Source organism: Entelurus aequoreus, linkage group LG07 (assembly GCF_033978785.1).
Source record: "Entelurus aequoreus isolate RoL-2023_Sb linkage group LG07, RoL_Eaeq_v1.1, whole genome shotgun sequence".
NCBI classification, from domain to species: Eukaryota; Metazoa; Chordata; class Actinopteri; order Syngnathiformes; family Syngnathidae; genus Entelurus; species Entelurus aequoreus.
The window spans coordinates 42,935-63,389 of record NC_084737.1 but is presented as its reverse complement, the minus strand read 5'-3'; the positions used below and the strand labels follow the sequence as shown (position 1 = coordinate 63,389).

At 31.5% G+C, this 20,455-nt stretch overlaps 1 protein-coding gene across 11 annotated transcripts in view; it reads right to left on the bottom strand.

The window, feature by feature from the left end:
- Positions 1-16,255: 16,255 nt before the first annotated feature.
- LOC133652904 (uncharacterized) overlaps positions 16,256-20,455 on the bottom strand; it is a 39,492-nt gene continuing 35,292 nt past the window's right edge. For 9 of the 11 annotated variants that reach the window (XM_062051839.1, XM_062051840.1, XM_062051842.1 and 6 more), the window contains 2 exons: positions 20,070-20,300; positions 16,256-16,817 (listed from right to left, as the gene is read on the bottom strand). In XM_062051839.1, coding sequence (XP_061907823.1) covers positions 16,746-16,817; positions 20,070-20,300 — 303 coding nt within the window. In that variant the 3' untranslated portion in view covers positions 16,256-16,745. The remainder of the gene's footprint in view (positions 16,818-20,069; positions 20,301-20,455) is intronic. The other 2 variants (XM_062051836.1, XM_062051844.1) reach the window with 1 other exon arrangement.

Here is a 20,455-nt window from a genome sequence, read left to right as displayed (position 1 = left end):
TAAATCTATCATACACTTCAAACTTTTAAAATCAATAATAATAAATTGAATTATGATTTTTAAAGCAAATTGTACACTGTAGAAATGAAAATAGATTTTGCAAAAAAAAAAAAAAATTACTGTAAAAAGCAATAGTAACATTTTTTAATTACAGTAATATGGCTGTAAAAAACAACCTACATTTTATGGTCAAATTGTGGTGATGAAGCTGCCAGTGTCTCACTGCAAAATCGAAAAATATATTTGTTAACAGTGTATGTAAAAATATATAATAATCCACATGTGTCAAACTCAAGGCCCGGGGGGCCAGATGTGGCCCGCCACTTCATTGTATTTGACCCCCAAAAGCCTGGAAATAATATGTATCAATAAAGTACTGTACCTTTTTTTACTAAATGTATTCTTTCTTTCTATTTTGGGAGAAAAAAAAAAAGTACTGTATGTAATCGCAAATTATGTTAACTTAAATATTGTCTAATTATGCTAAAATATATTATCAAACATTCAAACCATTTTTAAATGAAAAAATAATGATTTTAATGCAAATTATCCATCAAATTGTGCAATGTAAAAGTAACAATGGATTTCATGGTAAAATTGTAAAATGTATTTTTCTCTAAATGAAAAAAACTGTCCTTTTGTTTACTGTAATAAACTGTGGTGCTGTTTTGGCATTTACAGTAATAAATCGAAAAATCTACAGTTGTTGGTTTGCGGTAAAAAAAAATTTAAAAAATAAAACTGGCAGCTCAGATTCCAACATTTTACTGTAAAATTGCAGTTTTTTAATTTATTTACAGTAATCAGAATCAGAATCAGAAGAGTTTTTATTGCCATTGTTTGAGAACGGGTTCACAAACTAGGAATTTTACTTGGTGCAATCAATCAATCAATCAATGTTTACTTATATAGCCCTAAATCACAAGTGTCTCAAAGGGCTGCACAAGCCACAACGACATCCTTGGTTCAGAGCCCACATCAGGGCAAGGAAAAACTCAACCCAGTTGGATGACAATGAGAAACTTAGGAGAGGACCGCAGATGTGGGTACCCCCCGGGGGCCTTCCGCGTGTGAGCAGAGCTTTGATGAGCTGAAGGCCGTTCGTTACGACAGTAATGTGTGTTGAAGCCCTGAGCGAGAGTCCGGTCATTCAGGGCCTGGGGGGCTTTGGGCTTATAGTTCGTAAGGGCCCTTAGTCTGCAGAGTCATTAGAGCTGAACTGTTCCTGTAGACGGTTAGAGTACACATATTTAGCTTTCTCCACTTCCCTGTTGAAGTGGTACTTTGCTTCTCTATAGGTACTCCGGTCCCTGCTTCTCCACGCAGTCTCCTTCTTCTTGCGCAACTGTCGGGAGCTCGGGTGTGAACCAGGGCTTGTCGTTGTTGTAACAAGCCCTGGTGTTCATAGTAATAAGCGGCCCTTTAACTGCGATGTGAAAAGGAGTTGTAAATGTCCTAAAATATTTATTTTGATTTAATTTTATTTGAATAAAAAAGCCCCCAAAAATTTAAAACATTATTTATTTATTTAATTTTATTTTTTGTAGGTAAAAAAAACAGCAACCAGCAGAAGTTTCACAACAAAAAGGAATACTTATACCTACATAAAATATTTCTTATTTGACTTTTTTATGTTTTGCGGGTGCATAGTAATATAAATACATAATATCATGTGGAGCTCTTTTTACTATTATAACTTTATTTGATAAGGAAATGCAATATTTTGCAACACTTGTCTAAATTGTCTTGAATATTTTGATTTAATTCCAATTTTTTCACATTTTATTCACAAATTTTGCTTTAATTGCTTCTTTATCAATTCATTTTTTGTTTTGTTTTAAAATGTCTGCAAATATAAATATATGGTAGTATTTGGGGTTATTTATACTAATATACTTTTAGTCCCTTGAAAAATGCAATATTTGTGTTTGTCTACATTTAATTGATTTGAATTAATTTTATTTTTATTTTATTTTAAGTTTAAATCATACGACTACGGTGTGTAGTTCTTTTTGATATTTCAGAGGGCTTTTTGTACGTCTACATGTTGTAAAATGTGTAATTTTCTTTACTTTAATTTGAATTCGATAAAAAACACCAACGACCATATGTTTTGGGACAAAAACTAATAACACCATATAATATTTCTTACATTGCTTGCTTATTTATTATTATTTTTTTCGCTTTTAGTTAGCTTTTTTGTAGTTTTTATTGGTTGTTCTATTTTTAAAGTGAAGCTCTTTTTACTATTTGATTTTTAGTCATTAAGGAAATGCATTATTTTTGCAATGCTTATCTAAAATTTCTGAAATATTCAAATGTAATTATTTCATCTACAGATGTTGCATACATTGTTGGTGTAATTTTTTTGGTTACTTTTTGTTGTTTGGGTTGTACAAAAACAGGATACATAAGTGATTTAGTATTTCACTGTGTCGTTTTTTTTAAATTATTTGTTATTTATTTTTAATATAATGTACAGACAGTATATTTTACGTGACACCCCAAATCTTACTTTGGCTTAGGAAATTAATTTAAAAAAAAAAGAAGGTATGGTCCCCTTGTTTTCCATCACCCCAAGTTCAACAGTACTCTGCTATCTTACATACTGTCGGGATAAACAAACAAAAATACTCCTTATATGTTTTCACGGATTAACTTACTTGACACTTTTGACGTTAAAAAGTTATGACTGAAGCATCTTCCCAAAAATCAAAAACATCTTATATTATCCTCCACGAAACAGGAAGTGGTCTTCTAGTTTACAGTACATACTGTAAAAACTAACAAGAGAGAACAGAGTTCGCCATTTCTATGTTATTAATGAGATGCATATATAATATATGATACACATATATATATTTATAATATAACACACCGGTACCAGTTCCAAAATGTATATCGATACTTTTTTAAACCTTTCGATACTTTTCTAAATAAAGGGGACCACAAGAGCGAGAATCTTGGTAAATAAAAACAGGAAGTAGCTTGCTAGTTTAAATATTGTAGGGACAAACAAACACAAATATGATACTCCATTATTGTTGACAAGGTTTTAGGACTTTTTGGTAAGATTACCAACAAATAATTATTAATATTGTTTGTGTTACAAGTAAGAATTTCTGTAAATAAAACAGGAAGTAGCTTGCTATCTTAAATATTGCATTGCGAACAAACAAAAATATGATACTCCATTATTGTTGACAAGGTTTTAGGATTTTTTTGGTGAGATTACCAACAAATTTTTATCAATATTGTTTAAGAATATCCGTAAATAAAAACAGGAAGTACCTTGCTATCTTAAATATTGTTGGGAGAAACAAACAAAAATATGATACTCCATTATTGTTGACAAGGTTTTAGGATTTTTTTGGTGAGATTACCAACAAATATTTATATTGTTTGTGGTAAAAGTAAGACTCTCTGTAAACAAAAACAGGAAGTAGCTTGCTATCTTAAATATTGCATTACGAACAAAACAAAAAAATGATACTCCATTATTGTTGACAAGGTTTTAGGATTTTTTGGTGAGATTACCAACAAATATTTATTAATATTGCGTGCATTTCAAGTAAGAATCTCTGTAAATAAAAACAGGAAGTAGCTTGCTCGCTTAAATATTGTAGGGACAAACAAACAAAAATAGGATACTCCATTATTGTTGACAAGGTTTCAGGATATTTTTGGTGAGATAACCAACATTTTTTTAATAATATTGTTTGTGTTACAAGTAAGAATATCTGTAAATAAAATACAGGAAGTAGCTCGCTATCTTAAATATTGCATTACGAACAAACAAAAATATGATACGCCATTATTGTTGACAAGGTTTTAGGATTTTTTTGGTGAGATTACCAACAAATATTTATTAATATTGTTTAAGAATCTCTGTAAATAAAAACAGGAAGTAGCTTGCTATCTTAAATATTGCATTACGAACAAACAAATATAGGATACTCCATTATTGTTGACAAGGTTTTAGGATTTTTTGGTGAGATTACCAACAAATATTTATTAATATTGTTTGCATTACAAGTAAGAATCTCTGTAAATAATAACAGGAAGTAGCTTGCTATCTTAAATATTGTAGGGACAAACAAACAAAAATATGATACTCCATTATTGTTGACAAGGTTTTAGGATTTTTTGGTGAGATTACCAACAAATATTTATTAAAATTGTTTGCATTTGAAGTAAGAATCTCTGTAAATCAAAACAGAAAGTAGCTTACTATCTTCAATATTGCATTACGAACAAACAAAAATATGATACTCCATTATTGTTGACAAGGTTTTGGGATTTTTTTGGTGAGATTACCAACAAATATTTATTGACATTGTTTGTGTTACAAGTAAGAATATATGTAAATAAAAACAGAAAGTAGCGTGCTATCTTAAATATTGTAGGGACAAACAAACAAAAATATGATACTCCATTATTGTTGACAAGGTTTTAGGATTTTTTTTGGTGGGATTACCAACAAATATTTATTAATATTGTTTGTGGTAAAAGTAAAAATCTCTGTAAACAAAAACAGGAAGTAGCTTGCTATCTTAAATATTGCATTACGAACAAAACAAAAAAATGATATTCCATTATTGTTGGAAAAGTTTTAGGATTTTTTTGGTGAGATTACCAACAAATATTTTTTAATATTGTTTAAGAATCTCTGTAAATAAAAACAGGAAGTAGCTTGCTATCTTAAATATTGCATTACGAACAAACACAAATATGATACTCCATTATTGTTGACAAGGTTTTAGGATTTTTTTGGTGAGATTACCAACAAATATTTATTAATATTGTTTAAGAATCTCTGTAAATAAAAACAGGAAGTAGCTTGCTATCTTAAATATTGCATTGCGAACAAACAAAAATATGATACTCCATTATTGTTGACAAGGTTTTAGGATTATTTTGGTGAGATTACCAACAAATATTTATTAATATTGTTTGCATTTCAAGTAAGAATATATGTAAATAAAACAGGAAGTAGCTTGCAGGGACAAACAAACAAAAATATGATACTCCATTATTGTTGACAAGGTTTTAGGATTTTTTTGGTGAGATTACGAACAAATATTTATTATTATTGTTAAAGAATCTATGTAAATAAAAACAGGAAGTAGCTTGCTATCTTAAATATTGCATTACAAACAAACGAAAATAGGATACTCCATTATTGTTGACAAGGTTTTAGGATTTTTTGGTGGGATTACCAACAAATATTTATTAATATTGTTTGCGTTACAAGTAAGAATCTCTGTAAATAAAAACAGGAAGTAGATTGCTATCTTAAATTTTGTAGGGACAAACAAACACAAATATGATACTCCATTATTGTTGACAAGGTTTTAGTTTTTTTTTTGCTGAGATTACCAACAAATAATTATTAATATTGTTTGTGGTAAAAGTAAGAATTTATGTAAATAAAAACAGGAAGTAGCTTGCTTTCCTAAATTTTGTAGGGACAAACAAACAAAAATATGATACTCCATCATTTTTTTGACAAGGTTTTAGGATTTTTTTGGTGAGATTACCAACAAATATTTATTAATATTGTTTGCATTTCAAGTAAGAATATATGTAAATAAAACAGGAAGTAGCTTGCAGGGACAAACAAAGAAAAATATGATACTCCATTATTGTTGACAAGGTTTTAGGATTTTTTGGTGAGATTACCAACAAATATTTATTATTATTGTTTAAGAATCTCTGTAAATAAAAACAGGAAGTAACTTGCTATCTTCAATATTGCATTACAAACAAACAAAAATAGGATACTCCATTATTGTTGACAAGGTTTTAGGATTTTTTGGTGAGATTACCAACAAATATTTATTAATATTGTTTGTGATACAAGTAAGAATCTCTGTAAATACAAACAGGAAGTAGCTTGCTATCTTAAATATTGCATTGCGAACAAACAAAAATATGATACTCCATTATAGTTGACAAGGTTTTAGGATTATTTTGGTGAGATTACCAACAAATATTTATTAATATTGTTTACATTTCAAGTAAGAATATATGTAAATAAAACAGGAAGTAGCGTGCAGGGACAAACAAACAAAAATATGATACTCCATTATTGTTGACAAGGTTTTAGGATTTTTTTGGTGAGATTACCAACAAATATTTATTAATATTGTTTACATTTCAAGTAAGAATATATGTAAATAAAACAGGAAGTAGCTTGCAGGGACAAACAAACAAAAATATGATACTCCATTATTGTTGACAAGGTTTTAGGATTTTTTTGGTGAGATTACGAACAAATATTTATTATTATTGTTAAAGAATCTATGTAAATAAAAACAGGAAGTAGCTTGCTATCTTAAATATTGCATTACAAACAAACAAAAATAGGATACTCCATTATTGTTGACAAGGTTTTAGGATTTTTTGGTGAGATTACCAACAAATATTTATTAATATTGTTTGCGTTACAAGTAAGAATCTCTGTAAATAAAAACAGGAAGTAGATTGCTATCTTAAATTTTGTAGGGACAAACAAACACAAATATGATACTCCATTATTGTTGACAAGGTTTTAGTTTTTTTTTTGCTGAGATTACCAACAAATAATTATTAATATTGTTTGTGGTAAAAGTAAGAATTTCTGTAAATAAAAACAGGAAGTAGCTTGCTTTCTTAAATTTTGTAGGACAAACAAACAAAAATATGATACTCCATTATTGTTGACAAGGTTTTAGGATTTTTTTGGTGTGATTACCAACAAATATTTATTAATATTGTTTGCATTTCAAGTAAGAATATATGTAAATAAAACAGGAAGTAGCGTGCAGGGACAAACAAACAAAAATATGATACTCCATTATTGTTGACAAGGTTTTAGGATTTTTTTGGTGAGATGACCAACAAATATTTATTATTATTGTTTAAGAATCTCTGTAAATAAAAATAGGAAGTAGCTTGCTATCTTAAATATTGCATTACAAACAAACAAAAATATGATACTCCATTATTGTTGACAAGGTTTTGGGATTTTTTTGGTGAGATTACCAACAAATATTTATTAATATTGTTTGCTTTACAAGTAAGAATCTCTGTAAATAAAAACAGGAAGTAGCTTGCTAGCTTAAATTTTGTAGGGACAAACAAACACAAATATGACACTCCATTATTGTTGACAAGGTTTTAGTTGTTTTTTTCTGAGATTACCAACAAATAATTATTAATATTGTTTGTGGTAAAAGTAAGAATTTCTGTAAATAAAAACAGGAAGTAGCTTGCTATCTTAAATATTGCAGAGACAAACAAACAAAAATATGATACTCCATTATTGTTGACAAGGTTTTAGGGCTTTTTGGTGAGATTACCAACAAATATTTATTAATATTGTTTGCATTTCAAGTAAGAATATATGTAAATAAAACAGGAAGTAGCGTGCGGGGACAAACAAACAAAAATATGATACTCCATTATTGTTGACAAGGTTTTAGGATTTTTTTGGTGAGATTACCAACAAATATTTATTATTATTGTTTAAGAATCTCTGTAAATAAAAATAGGAAGTAGCTTGCTATCTTAAATATTGCATTACAAACAAACGAAAATAGGATACTCCATTATTGTTGACAAGGTTTTAGGATTTTTTGGTGAGATTACCAACAAATACTTATTAATATTGTTTCCATTATAAGTAAGAATCTCTGTAAATAAAGTTGTTTTTTACATGGATTCAAGGCAAGGCCCCATGTTGTTTTTTGTTGACGTTAGGCGACGGCGTTTGTGTCAACAAAGCCAAGATAGTCAAATGAGCTCGTCTGCAGTTGGTCGTTAGCATTCACTTCCTACCATGCTAACGTGTTTACTTAGAGACGATGTGATTAGTTTGATGTTCAAGCACAGAAAGACAATGTGATTAGTTTGATGTTCAAGCACAGAAAGAACACAACATGCTGGCTAAAAGAAGAAGAAGAAGAAGAAGATGGCTGCAAGAGGGCGAGACCCTTTTTGTCAGGAGCAGCTGACACTGTAGTCCTCCTCCAGTTTCACCGCCAACGTCCCCCTTCTTCTTCTTCTTCTTCTTCTTCTTCTCCCCTCACCTCACAGCCTCCATTGTGCTGCTCAGCAAAGCAGCTGTTGAGTTGAGTCCGCCATCACTTTGGCACACACGTGTGACATAGTTGTTGCTGAGGGGGGAAGACAAAGAAAGACAACTCCATCTTGTCTTTTCAACAATGCTGCCTTTTCACTTCCATATTTCACAATAAGAGCGCACAGCGGAGGCTTTTCGCCGCGCAATTAGAGCGACAAAGCTTGCGACAGTACTTGACTAATCGAGATAGTTGACTTATCGAGCTGGTTAACTTATTGCGCCAGTTTACTAATCTAGCTAGTTGACTTATTGAGCTATTTGACTTTATCAAGCTTGTTGACTTATCAAGCTAGTTATTTTATCGAGCTAGTTTACTTATTGAGCTAGTTTACATATATATCTAGTTGACTTATTGAGCTATTTGACTTTATCTAGCTCGTTGACTTATTGAGCTAGTTGACTTTATTTAGCTAGTTGACTTATCAACCTACTTAACTTATCGAGCTAGTTGACTTATCGAGCTTGTTAAATGTTTTAGCTAGCTTACTTGTCCAGCTAGTTTACTTGTGCAGCTAGTTGACTTATTAAGCTAGTTGACTTTATCAAGCTTGTTGACTTATCAAAATAGTTATCTTGTCGAGCTAGTTGACTTATGGAGTGTGTTAACTTATTGAGCTAGTTGACTTATCTAGCTAGTTGACTTATTGAGCTAGGTGACTTTATCAAGCTAGTTGACTTATCTAGCTAGTTGAATTATTGAGGTAGTTAACTTTATCTAGCTAGTTGACTTATTGAGCTAGTTTACTTATGTATCTAGTTGACTTATTGAGCTAGTTCACTTATATATATATAGTTGACTTATAGAGCAAGTTGACTTTATCTAGCTAGTTAACTTATTAAGTTAGTTAAATTATCGTGCTAATTGACTTATCTAGCTAGTTTACTTTTTGACATAGTTTACTTAACTATCTAGTTTACTTATTGAGCTAGTGGAATTGATCTAGTTAGTCAACGTATCGAACTAGTTGACTTATCTAGCTAGTTGACTTATTAGGCTAGTTTACTTATCTAACTAGTTTACTTATCTAGCTAGTTGAATTATTGAGCTAGTTTAATTTATTTAGCTAGTTGACCCATTGATCTAGTTAACATACCTAGCTAGTTGACTTATCTAGCTAGTTGACTTATTTAGCTAGTTTACTTATCTAGCTCGTTCACTTATTGAGCTTGTTGACTTATCAAGCTAGTTATCTTGTCAAGCTACTTGACTTATCTAACTAGTAGACTTATTGAGCTAGTTTACTTATCTATCTAGTTGACTTATTGAGGTAGTTGACTTTATCTAATTAGTTGACTTACAAAACGAATTAACTTATCAAGCTAGTTGACTTATCTAGCTGGTTGACTTATTGAGATAGTTGACTTATTGAGCTACTTTACTTATCTGGCTAGTTGACTTATCAAGCTAGTTATCGAGCTAGTTGACTTATCGAGCTTGTTAACTTATTGAGCTAGTTTACTTGTCCAGCTTGTTGACTTATTGAGTTAGTTGACTTTATCTAGCCAGTTGACTTATCAAACTAGTTACCTTATCAACTAGTTGACTTATCTAGCTAGTGGAATTATTGAGCTAGTTGACTTTATTTAGCCCATTGACTTATCAAGCTAGTTAATTTATCGACTTAGTTAACTTCATGCATTTAGCGCTAACTTGCATGTTGAACTCAATCATCTCCATTGCAAAGGAAATTATAGACCTCATAATTAGTTATTACTTAAAAATATAGTTCGAGTTTATCATTTTTTAATGAGGAATATTTTTCCAAATTGTAATTATTCAACACAATTCTAATTCATTTTAAACTCTTTACTTGTTCATTAAATATTTTTTTCTATTTTGAATGACATTATATACATTTCAATTATTTAACTATATATTTTAAATTTCAAGTGTCATTATTTAAATAAGGTATTTTTTATTTTAATCCTAATTTATTTGACATATTTCTGTTCTTCAATTATATTTTTTATTTTGATTGACTCTAATTAATATGACATATTTTGATCATGTGTTTTTATTTTATTTTAAGTCTAATTAAATGTATTAATTTAAATAATGTATGTTTTATTTAAATTACAAATAGTTTTAAACATTTCCATTATTTAATTATATTCTTTGTTTTAAGTCTTATCAATATTAGACATTTTTATTGTAGAATAAGTTTGTTTTAATTGTCATCTACTTTACTTATTTCCACTATTTTATTTTCATTTTTAATTTTAATTAATTTAACATATTTTATTAATGTGTTTTAATTCTAAAATAATTGTACACGCTCAATGTTGTTTCATTTATGATTAAATTGTACATCTTAATAAAGAATATATTTTTTAAATTATAATAGAAAAATCTTCATTATTGAAGAATATATATTTTTGACTCACATTTTTAATTTTTGTGCAATCTATGACTTGTTTTAAAGTGGAAGCCTTGATGATTTCATTGAAAATAAAGATGAGTTGTAAAAAAACCAAAACAGTACAACATTGTTGAAAGATGACTTGTCATGTTTGGAGAACATGTCAGTGTTTTGAGTGACGCCAGAAGAGCTTGCAGAAGACTTGTGAAGGTGTCAACTTCGCTTGTCTTTTGTTGTCACGTTGAAAGAACATCTACATGACAAAAACCTCCCAAAAGTCAGCCTGCAGGCCGTGCTGCTGCTCATCATCCCGCTCTTCTGTAGGCATCTCCCGTCTTCATTGTTCCCCAGGAACCACGTCTGCACCAGCAGGCTGCTTTTATCAGCGCCCTGATGCACAGTCATGGCGACGGGAAGCCTCCAGCCGGGCCTCCCTGTCCATTCAGCCTGGATGAACCTAGTCAGCGGGGTGGTCCGTGCGGTAGAGCCGATAGTTTGTATGACGAATTAATTCCACACACACGAACATTCATGGAGAGCTTGACTGAGAGAGGATAGCTGATTGATATTAATTTATTAATTGTTATTAATTGTTATTAATATTATGGTCCCTACCATATATATCAATACAGTCTGCGAGGGATACAGTCCGTGAAGCACACACGATTGCGTGCGCTGCTGGTCCACTAATAGCACTAACCTTTAACAGTAAATTTTACTCATTTTCAAAGGACCATGTTTTATGTCGCACACGCACCCCGCGCTTTTTCTAGATGAGTCTTTTCATGACGTCATGAAGTGGAAAAACTTCCTCGGGGACATGGTACCACCTCTGACCAGGCACTAACTAAATGAGCATAACTACTTTTTTAAAAAATAAAAAAAATAAAGTAGGCTTCGCTACACGTCTTTTTTTTTCTTTTCTTTTTTTAAATTTTTTTTTTTTTTTTTTAAATTTTTTTAAAAAATACTTATTGTATGAAACTTGGCCAAGATTTGCATCTATTTATAATTTTGTAAATAAAAAAGTTTCCCCTCTTACAATGTACAGTACATACAGTATTATATAACATTTGCATTTATGACCTTGGGATCAATGCGTATTTGACTCCTACAGAAGGCAAATATTTTTGTTTAAACCGCAATCCTGATATATTATAATGTTTTACTAGTGAATTACTAATAGTCATAAACATACTATGGCCATCACTTGACATAGGGCAGCTTTTGAAAAAAAAAGAAAATAAAAAACAAAGTAGGCTTCACTACACATCGTGAATTTTTTATTTATTTATTTATTTTTGCTTATTGTATGAAAATTGGCCAAGATTTGCATCTATTTATAATTTTGTAAGTAATAAGGTTCCCGCTCTTACAATGTACAGTATATACAGTATTATATAACATTTGCATTTATAACCATACTTTACCTCGGAATCAATGTGTATTTGACTCCTATAGAAGGCAAATATTTTAGTTTAAACCGTAATCCTGATATATTATAATGCTTTACTGGTGAATTCCTAATAGTCATAAACATACTATGGCCATCACTTGACACAGGGCAGCTTTTGCAAAAAAAAGGAGAAAAAAAAGTAGGCTTCGCAACACATCTTGAATTTTATTTATTTATTTATTTTTTAATGCTTTTTGTATGAAAATTGGCCAAGATTTGCATCTATTTATAATTTTGTAAATAAAAAAGTTTCCCCTCTTACAATGTACAGTACATACAGTATTATATAACATTTGCATTTATGACCATACATTACCTCGGGATCAATGCGTATTTGACTCCTATAGAAGGCAAATATTTTTGTTTAAACCGCAATCCTGATATATTATAATGTTTTACTAGTGAATTACTAATAGTCATAAACATACTATGGCCATCACTTGACATAGGGCAGCTTTTGAAAAAAAATAAAATAAAAAACAAAGTAGGCTTCACTACACATCTTGAATTTTTAATTTTTTTTAATTTTTTTATGCTTATTGTATGAAAATTGGCCAAGATTTGCATCTATTTATAATTTTGTAAGTAATAAGGTTCCCGCTCTTACAATGTACAGTATATACAGTATTATATAACATTTGCATTTATAACCATACTTTACCTCGGAATCAATGTGTATTTGACTCCTATGGAAGGCAAATATTTTAGTTTAAACCGTAATCCTGATATATTATAATGCTTTACTGGTGAATTCCTAATAGTCATAAACATACTATGGCCATCACTTGACACAGGGCAGCTTTTGCAAAAAAAAGGAGAAAAAAAAGTAGGCTTCGCAACACATCTTGAATTTTATTTATTTATTTTTTAATGCTTTTTGTATGAAAATTGGCCAAGATTTGCATCTATTTATAATTTTGTAAATAAAAAAGTTTCCCCTCTTACAATGTACAGTACATACAGTATTATATAACATTTGCATTTATGACCATACATTACCTCGGGATCAATGCGTATTTGACTCCTATAGAAGGCAAATATTTTTGTTTAAACCGCAATCCTGATATATTATAATGTTTTACTAGTGAATTACTAATAGTCATAAACATACTATGGCCATCACTTGACATAGGGCAGCTTTTGAAAAAAAAGAAAAGAAAAAACAAAGTAGGCTTCACTACACATCTTGAATTTTTTTTATTTATTTTTTTTTATTTTTATTATGCTTATTGTATGAAAATTGGCCAAGATTTGCATCTATTTATAATTTTGTAAGTAATAAGGTTCCCGCTCTTACAATGTACAGTATATACAGTATTATATTATATAGCATTTGCATTTATAACCATACTTTACCTCGGAATCAATGTGTATTTGACTCCTATAGAAGGCAAATATTTTAGTTTAAACCGTAATCCTGATATATTATAATGCTTTACTAGTGAATTACTAATAGTCATAAACATACTATGGCCATCACTTGACACAGGGCAGCTTTTGAAAAAAAAGGAGAAAAAAAGTAGGTTTCGCAACACATCTTGAATTTTATTTATTTATTTATTTATTTTTTAATGCTTTTTGTATGAAACTTGGCCAAGATTTGCATCTATTTATAATTTTGTAAATAAAAAAGTTTCCCCTCTTACAATGTACAGTACATACAGTATTATATAACATTTGCATTTATGACCATACATTACCTCGGGATCAATGCGTATTTGACTCCTATAGAAGGCAAATATTTTTGTTTAAACCGCAATCCTGATATATTATAATGTTTTACTAGTGAATTACTAATAGTCATAAACATACTATGGCCATCACTTGACATAGGGCAGCTTTTGAAAAAAAAGAAAATAAAAAACAAAGTAGGCTTCACTACACATCTTGAATTTTTTTTTATTTTTATTTTTTATTTTTATTATGCTTATTGTATGAAAATTGGCCAAGATTTGCATCTATTTATAATTTTGTAAGTAATAAGGTTCCTGCTCTTACAATGTACAGTATATACAGTATTATATTATATAACATTTGCATTTATAACCATACTTTACCTCGGAATCAATGTGTATTTGACTCCTATAGAAGGCAAATATTTTAGTTTAAACCGTAATCCTGATATATTATAATGCTTTACTGGTGAATTCCTAATAGTCATAAACATACTATGGCCATCACTTGACACAGGGCAGCTTTTGCAAAAAAAAAGGAGAAAAAAAAAAGTAGGCTTCGCAACACATCTTGAATTTTATTTATTTATTTATTTATTTTTTTAAATGCTTTTTGTATGAAAATTGGCCAAAATTTGCATCTATTTATAATTTTGTAAATAAAAAGGTTTCCCCTCTTACAATGTACAGTACATACAGTATTATATAACATTTGCATTTATGAACATACTTTACCTTGGGATCATTGCGTATTTGACTCCTATAGAAGGCACATATTTTTGTTTAAACCGTAATCCTGATATATTATAATGTTTTATTGGTGAATTACTAATAGTCATAAACATACTATGGCCATCACTTGACACAGGGCAGCTTTTGAAAAAATAAAAAATAAAATAAATAAATAAAAAAGTAGGCTTTTTGCTACACATCTTGAATTTTTTTTGTTATTATTATTATTATTATTATTTTTTTTTTTAATGCTTATTTTATGAAACTTGGCCAATATTTGCATCTATTTATAATTTTGTAAATAAAAAGATACCCCCTCTTACAATGTACAGTATAGTATATAACATTTGCATTTATAACCATACTTTACCTCGGAATCAATGCGTATTTGACTCCTATAGAAGGCACATATTTTTGTTTAAACCGTAATCCTGATATATTATAATGCTTTACTATTGAATTACTAATAGTCATAAACCTACTATGGCCATCACTTGACACAGGGCAGCTTTTGAAAAAAAAAAAAAAAAGGGAAAAAATAAAATAAAAAGTAGGCTTCGCTACACATCTTGATTTTTTTTTTTTTTAATGCTTATTGTATGAAAATTGGCCAATATTTGCATCTATTTATAATTGTGTAAATAAAAAGGTTCCCTCTCTTACAATGTACAGTATATATTGTATAACATTTGCATTTATGACCATACTTTACCTCGGGATTAATGTGTATTTGACTCCTATAGAAGGCAAATATTTTTGTTTAAACCCTAATCCTGATATATTATAATGTTTTAATAGTAAATTACTAATAGTCATAAACACACTATGGCCATCAATTGACAGCTTTTGCACACAAAAAAAAAAAGAAAGAAAAAAAAAAAGTAGGCTTCGCTACATATCTTGAATTTTTTTTAATTTTAATTTTATTTTTTATTTTTTTTATGCTTATTGTATGAAAATTGGCCAATAATTATGAATGTTACTACATTACATACCTACTTACAGCATGTATATATTACTTCTTATTATAAATGTTACTACATTACATATATACTCACATCATGTATATATTACATGTTATTATAAATGTTACTACATTACATATATACTTACATCATGTATACATTACAAGTTATTGTACATGTTACTACATTACATATATACTCACATCATGTATATATTACATGTTATTATAAATGTTACTACATTACATATATACTTACATCATGTATAAATTACATGTTATTATGAATGTTACTACATTACATATACACTTACATCATGTATATATTACATGTTATTATGCATGCTACTACATAAAATATATCCTTCATCATGTATATATTACATGTTATTATGAATGTTACTACATTACATATATACTAACATGCATTTATAGGTAATTTCTATGGAATTGGGTAACGTTTTCGACATAGGGATGTAGTGAAAACTACTCAAATTGGGTAGTTTTCAACCCAGCAGTGTAAATTAAGCATTTTCAACCTTAATGGAGGTGTTTGGATGTTTTTTTAAGGCTTTATAGGCAGAATAGAGTGACTTTCTATCTCTCTTATTTAATATTTAGAATGCAAACAATAAATAAATAACATCCATCGTAATGATTGTGAACCAGAGGCCTGACGAACATGGCAGGCAGAAATAGCAACCAGGTGTGCCATGCTGCCAATCAAGGACAGGCGAGGGAAACAAAAATTAGAGCGCTGACAGGAAATAAACACAACCAGAAGCGAAGTGACAGACCGTCACACTTTCTGTGATTAAAACTGCGTTTGACGGAATAATTAGTGGTGATGAAACAATAGAATGACTAATTAGCGCCAACACTTTCTCACAAGTGTACGACTCGGCCAAACCCAATGACTCGTGTGAGAAGTTACAAGATTCGCCCAAGAGCCAGGAACAAGTTTATTGTCTTCAGGACAGTTACATAGAAACACATACAGGCGACGAGTGGACAAGGTTTGTTATTCGTTGCGTGAAAAGACGCCACAGGACGACACGCAAAAGAGGCGACATGACGTTAAATACATTTTTATTCCCGCGTGGATTTGTTATTGAAGCTTCCCGACAGAGCAGATTTGTGATTTAGCTTTCAAAGTCTAAAAAGGTGAAGTGCCATCCTTTCTTTTTAAGCGCAACAAGTCAAGCTGAGCGTTTTGTTAGTGCAAACATCAAAAGTTCTCCTACTCCTCCTTCCGCACCAAGTCCTCCACATTGTCACCCACCAGTAAAAATCACAGACTTGCATTTTCCATTTTCCACTTTCCTTTTTCCACTCCGACGTACACAAAACTGTTATTATTGTTACCATGGTTTCTGAGAGAAGAAGAGCGATAGAGGCGAGGCTGTACAGGAGGACTTCACGCCGGCTTCCGCTCTCATTTGGACTTCTCGGCCACGACCACCGGCTCGGTCTGGACCCCGGCGTCCGTCGAGTGACGTTTCTGACCCTTTAAGAAGAACATCAGACTTTTAAAAACACTTCCATGTGGTCTACATGAGTATTTTGCAACCTTTTTTGGAGCCAAGGCACATTTTTTGGCGTTGAAAAAATGCGGAGGCACACCACCAGCAGAAATCATTAAAAAACGAAACTCAGTTGACAGTAAAAGGACGTTGTCGCAATTGTTGGATATGACTTTAAACCATAACCACACTGTAAAAAAAATCCTATTTTTATGGTTAATTTACTCTAAATTTCTACTGTAATTTTTCTTTTTTTAAAAAAATATTTTATAAAACTGTAGAATTGAAGACATTATCTGTAAATAAACAATCCCCCTGTTATTTTAAGTAATATGCTAGTAATGTCAAACTATGTATATTTCTATTTCTTTTACAGAAAAACACCAAATTAATTATACATATACTACCGTTCAAAAGTTTAAGGTCACCCAAACAATTTTGTGGAATAGCCTTCATTTCTAAGAACAAGAATAGACTGTCGAGTTTCAGATGAAAGTTCTCTTTTTCTGGCCATTTGGAGCGTTTAATTGACCCCACAAATGTGATGCTCCAGAAACTCAATCTGCTCAAAGGAAGGTCAGTTTTGTAGCTTCTGTAACGAGCTAAACTGCTTTCAGATGTGTGAACATGATTGCACAAGGGTTTTCTAATAATCAATTAGCCTTCTGAGCCAATGAGCAAACACATTGTACCATTAGAACACTGGAGTGATAGTTGCTGGAAATGGGCCTCTATACACCTATGTAGATATTGCACCAAAAACCAGACATTTGCAGCCAGAATAGTCATTTACCACATTAGCAATGTATAGAGTGTATTTCTTTAAAGTTAAGACTAGTTTAAAGTTATCTTCATTGAAAAGTACAGTGCTTTTCCTTCAAAAATAAGGACATTTCAATGTGACCCCAAACTTTTGAACGGAAGTGTAGCATTTTCTGTTTTCTTAAATTACTTTCAAATTCATGTAAAATTACAGTAATTATCTTTCATTAAATATGTAGCTTGTTATACAAAAGTCTATGTCCATACTAACAATCTGTAGAATAAAGGTATTTTTCTGCATAACTGTTTGCATCGTCACTTTATTAAAGGTGGTTGATCTTAACAATTCAGAAAAAATCTGTAAAATTACGATATTTTTCCGTAAAACGTTTCATGAACATTTCTGTAAATATAATGTTTTTGATCATTATTTGGTTTACAATGTTTTACTTTAATTTTATGGTTTTCGCTTGGCAGCCGTAGCTGCCAGTAGAGGAACGTTTTTTTACAGAATTTTTTTTTACAGTGCAAGCATGCATCACTATAGCTCTACTGTTTTAGTTCTTGTCTTGCGCTTCTATTTTGGTGGCTTTTTCTTTTATGGGGGGTATTTTCCTGTAGCAGTTTCATGTCTTCCTTTGAGCGATATTCTTTGCTTTAGCAATCAAGAATATTTCAGTTGTTTTTATCCTTCTTTCTGGCGACATTGTTGATTGTCATGTCATGTTGGGGTGTACATTGTGGACGCCGTCTTTGCTCCGCAGTAAGTCTTTGCTGTCGTCCAGCATTTTGTTTTTGTTTACTTTGTAGCCAGTTCAGTTTTAGTCTCGTTCTGCACAGCCCATACTTGCCAACCCTCCCGATTTTCCCGGGAGACTCCCAAATTTCAGTGCCCCTCCCGAAAATCTCCCGGGGCAACCATTCTCCTGAATTTCTCCCGATTTCCACCCGGACAACAATATTCGGGGCGTGCCTTAAAGGCACTGCCTTTAGCGTCCTCTCTCAACTGAAAAGGAGACTATTATATATTATCCATAGGTTTATCTATAACCCATAAAGTGGGCAGGCACGGAGCTATTTGATTTCAAAATTGCAGGTCCCAAATACACGATAACAGGTACCAACAGGTAAGAAAAGTTGGTGACATGTTTTTTCATTTTTTGGTCCTAAATTAAGCATTTTCAAACATAAAAATGGCTAAATAACCTACAAAGATTAGTACTTCTTTGGTATAGTCTGGGTATGCTGGGTTATTTTTTCTACCCAAATGCTGGGTTGAGCCTGTTGGGTCATATTTATGGGTTATTTCTAATGAGTTGGGTAATTTTTGTGACATAGGTATAAAGTGAAAACTACTCAAATTGGGTAGTTTTGAACCCAGCAGTGTGAACTTAGCATTTTCAAACATAAAAATGGCTAAATAACCTACAAATATTAACACTACTTTGGTAAAGTCCACTACACACTACAAAATGCTGGGTTATTTTTTCTACCCAGAATCTGGGTTGAGCCTGTTGGGTCATATTTATGGGTTATTTCCAAGGAATTGGGTAATTTTTGTGACGTAGGGACGTAGCGAAAACTACTCAAATGGGGTAGTTTTCACCCCAGCAGTGTAAATTGAGCATTTTCAAACATAAAAATGGCTAAATAACCTACAAATATTAGTACTACTTTGGTATGGTCCACTACACACTAAAAAAAATGCTGTGTTATTTTTTCTACCCAGGTTCTGGGTTGAGCCTGTTGGGTCACATTTATGGGTTATTTCTAAGGAATTGGGTAATTTTTGCAACGTAGGGATGTAGTGAAAACTACTCAAATTGGATAGTTTTCAACCCAGCAGTGTAAATTAAGCATTTTCAAACATAAAAATGGCTAAATAACCTACAAATATCAGTACTACTTTGGTATAGTCCACTACACACTAAAAATGCTGGGTGATTTTATCTAAGTCATTACATAGCATGATTAAAACATAAATAGGAAGTTATACCAACATTTTGATGTGAGTAAATACATTTTCTTGTCAAATTTACATTCCTGCCAAATCTGAATCAGATCCAGATGCAACTCGGTTTGATAATATAACTTTTGTAATGTCGCTTACACAAAACACATTTCCTTTAAATATGTTAATTACAGTCAATTATAAACCATAAATCAAAACTGTGTACACATTCTCTCATTGGAAAGCATTAGAAAGAGTCTCCAAACTTTTGTATGTTCATACCTTGGATTATTAATGATTGTCTAAGGAAAAAAAGGGAAAAAAATGAGGTTATACTTTTGGAAAAGAGAATAGTTCCACCAAACCCGAGCTCGTTGTGGAGGTAACTAACTGAGCGGACAGATGATCCGCTGCTGCCATCTGGTGGACATTTTGCTAACAACATATTGCAAAGTGCACGGCCTTTCAAAATAAAAGGCGTGTAAGTCAACACGATTTAGGCGTCTTTTCGTGTGTTTCTCACCAGATGTTTCAAAAACAGATGGATGGAGTTCCTCTTCTCCGTCTTGCGGGCCGAGTTGGCGGCACCGTCTCCAGCTTTGGAGGTCGCAGAGGCCGCCTTGTCGTCCACGGTCACTTCCGGCGACTTGGCGGCGGCCCTGGGCTCCTCTTTGCTCTTTACTGTGGGCGGGGCTGCTGCAGCGGGGGCGGGGCTTGCCTTTTTGGGGTCACCTGACTGGAAGCAGTAGAGTGTCTAAAGTGTGGCCCGGTGGGCCATTTGCGGAATTAGAATTATTTAATAATTGATGAATGAACCCGAGAAGGACAAGCGATAGGAAATGGATAGATGGATAGATGAATAGATGGACAATGAATGAATGGATTAATAAATATCAATCAATCATTCAT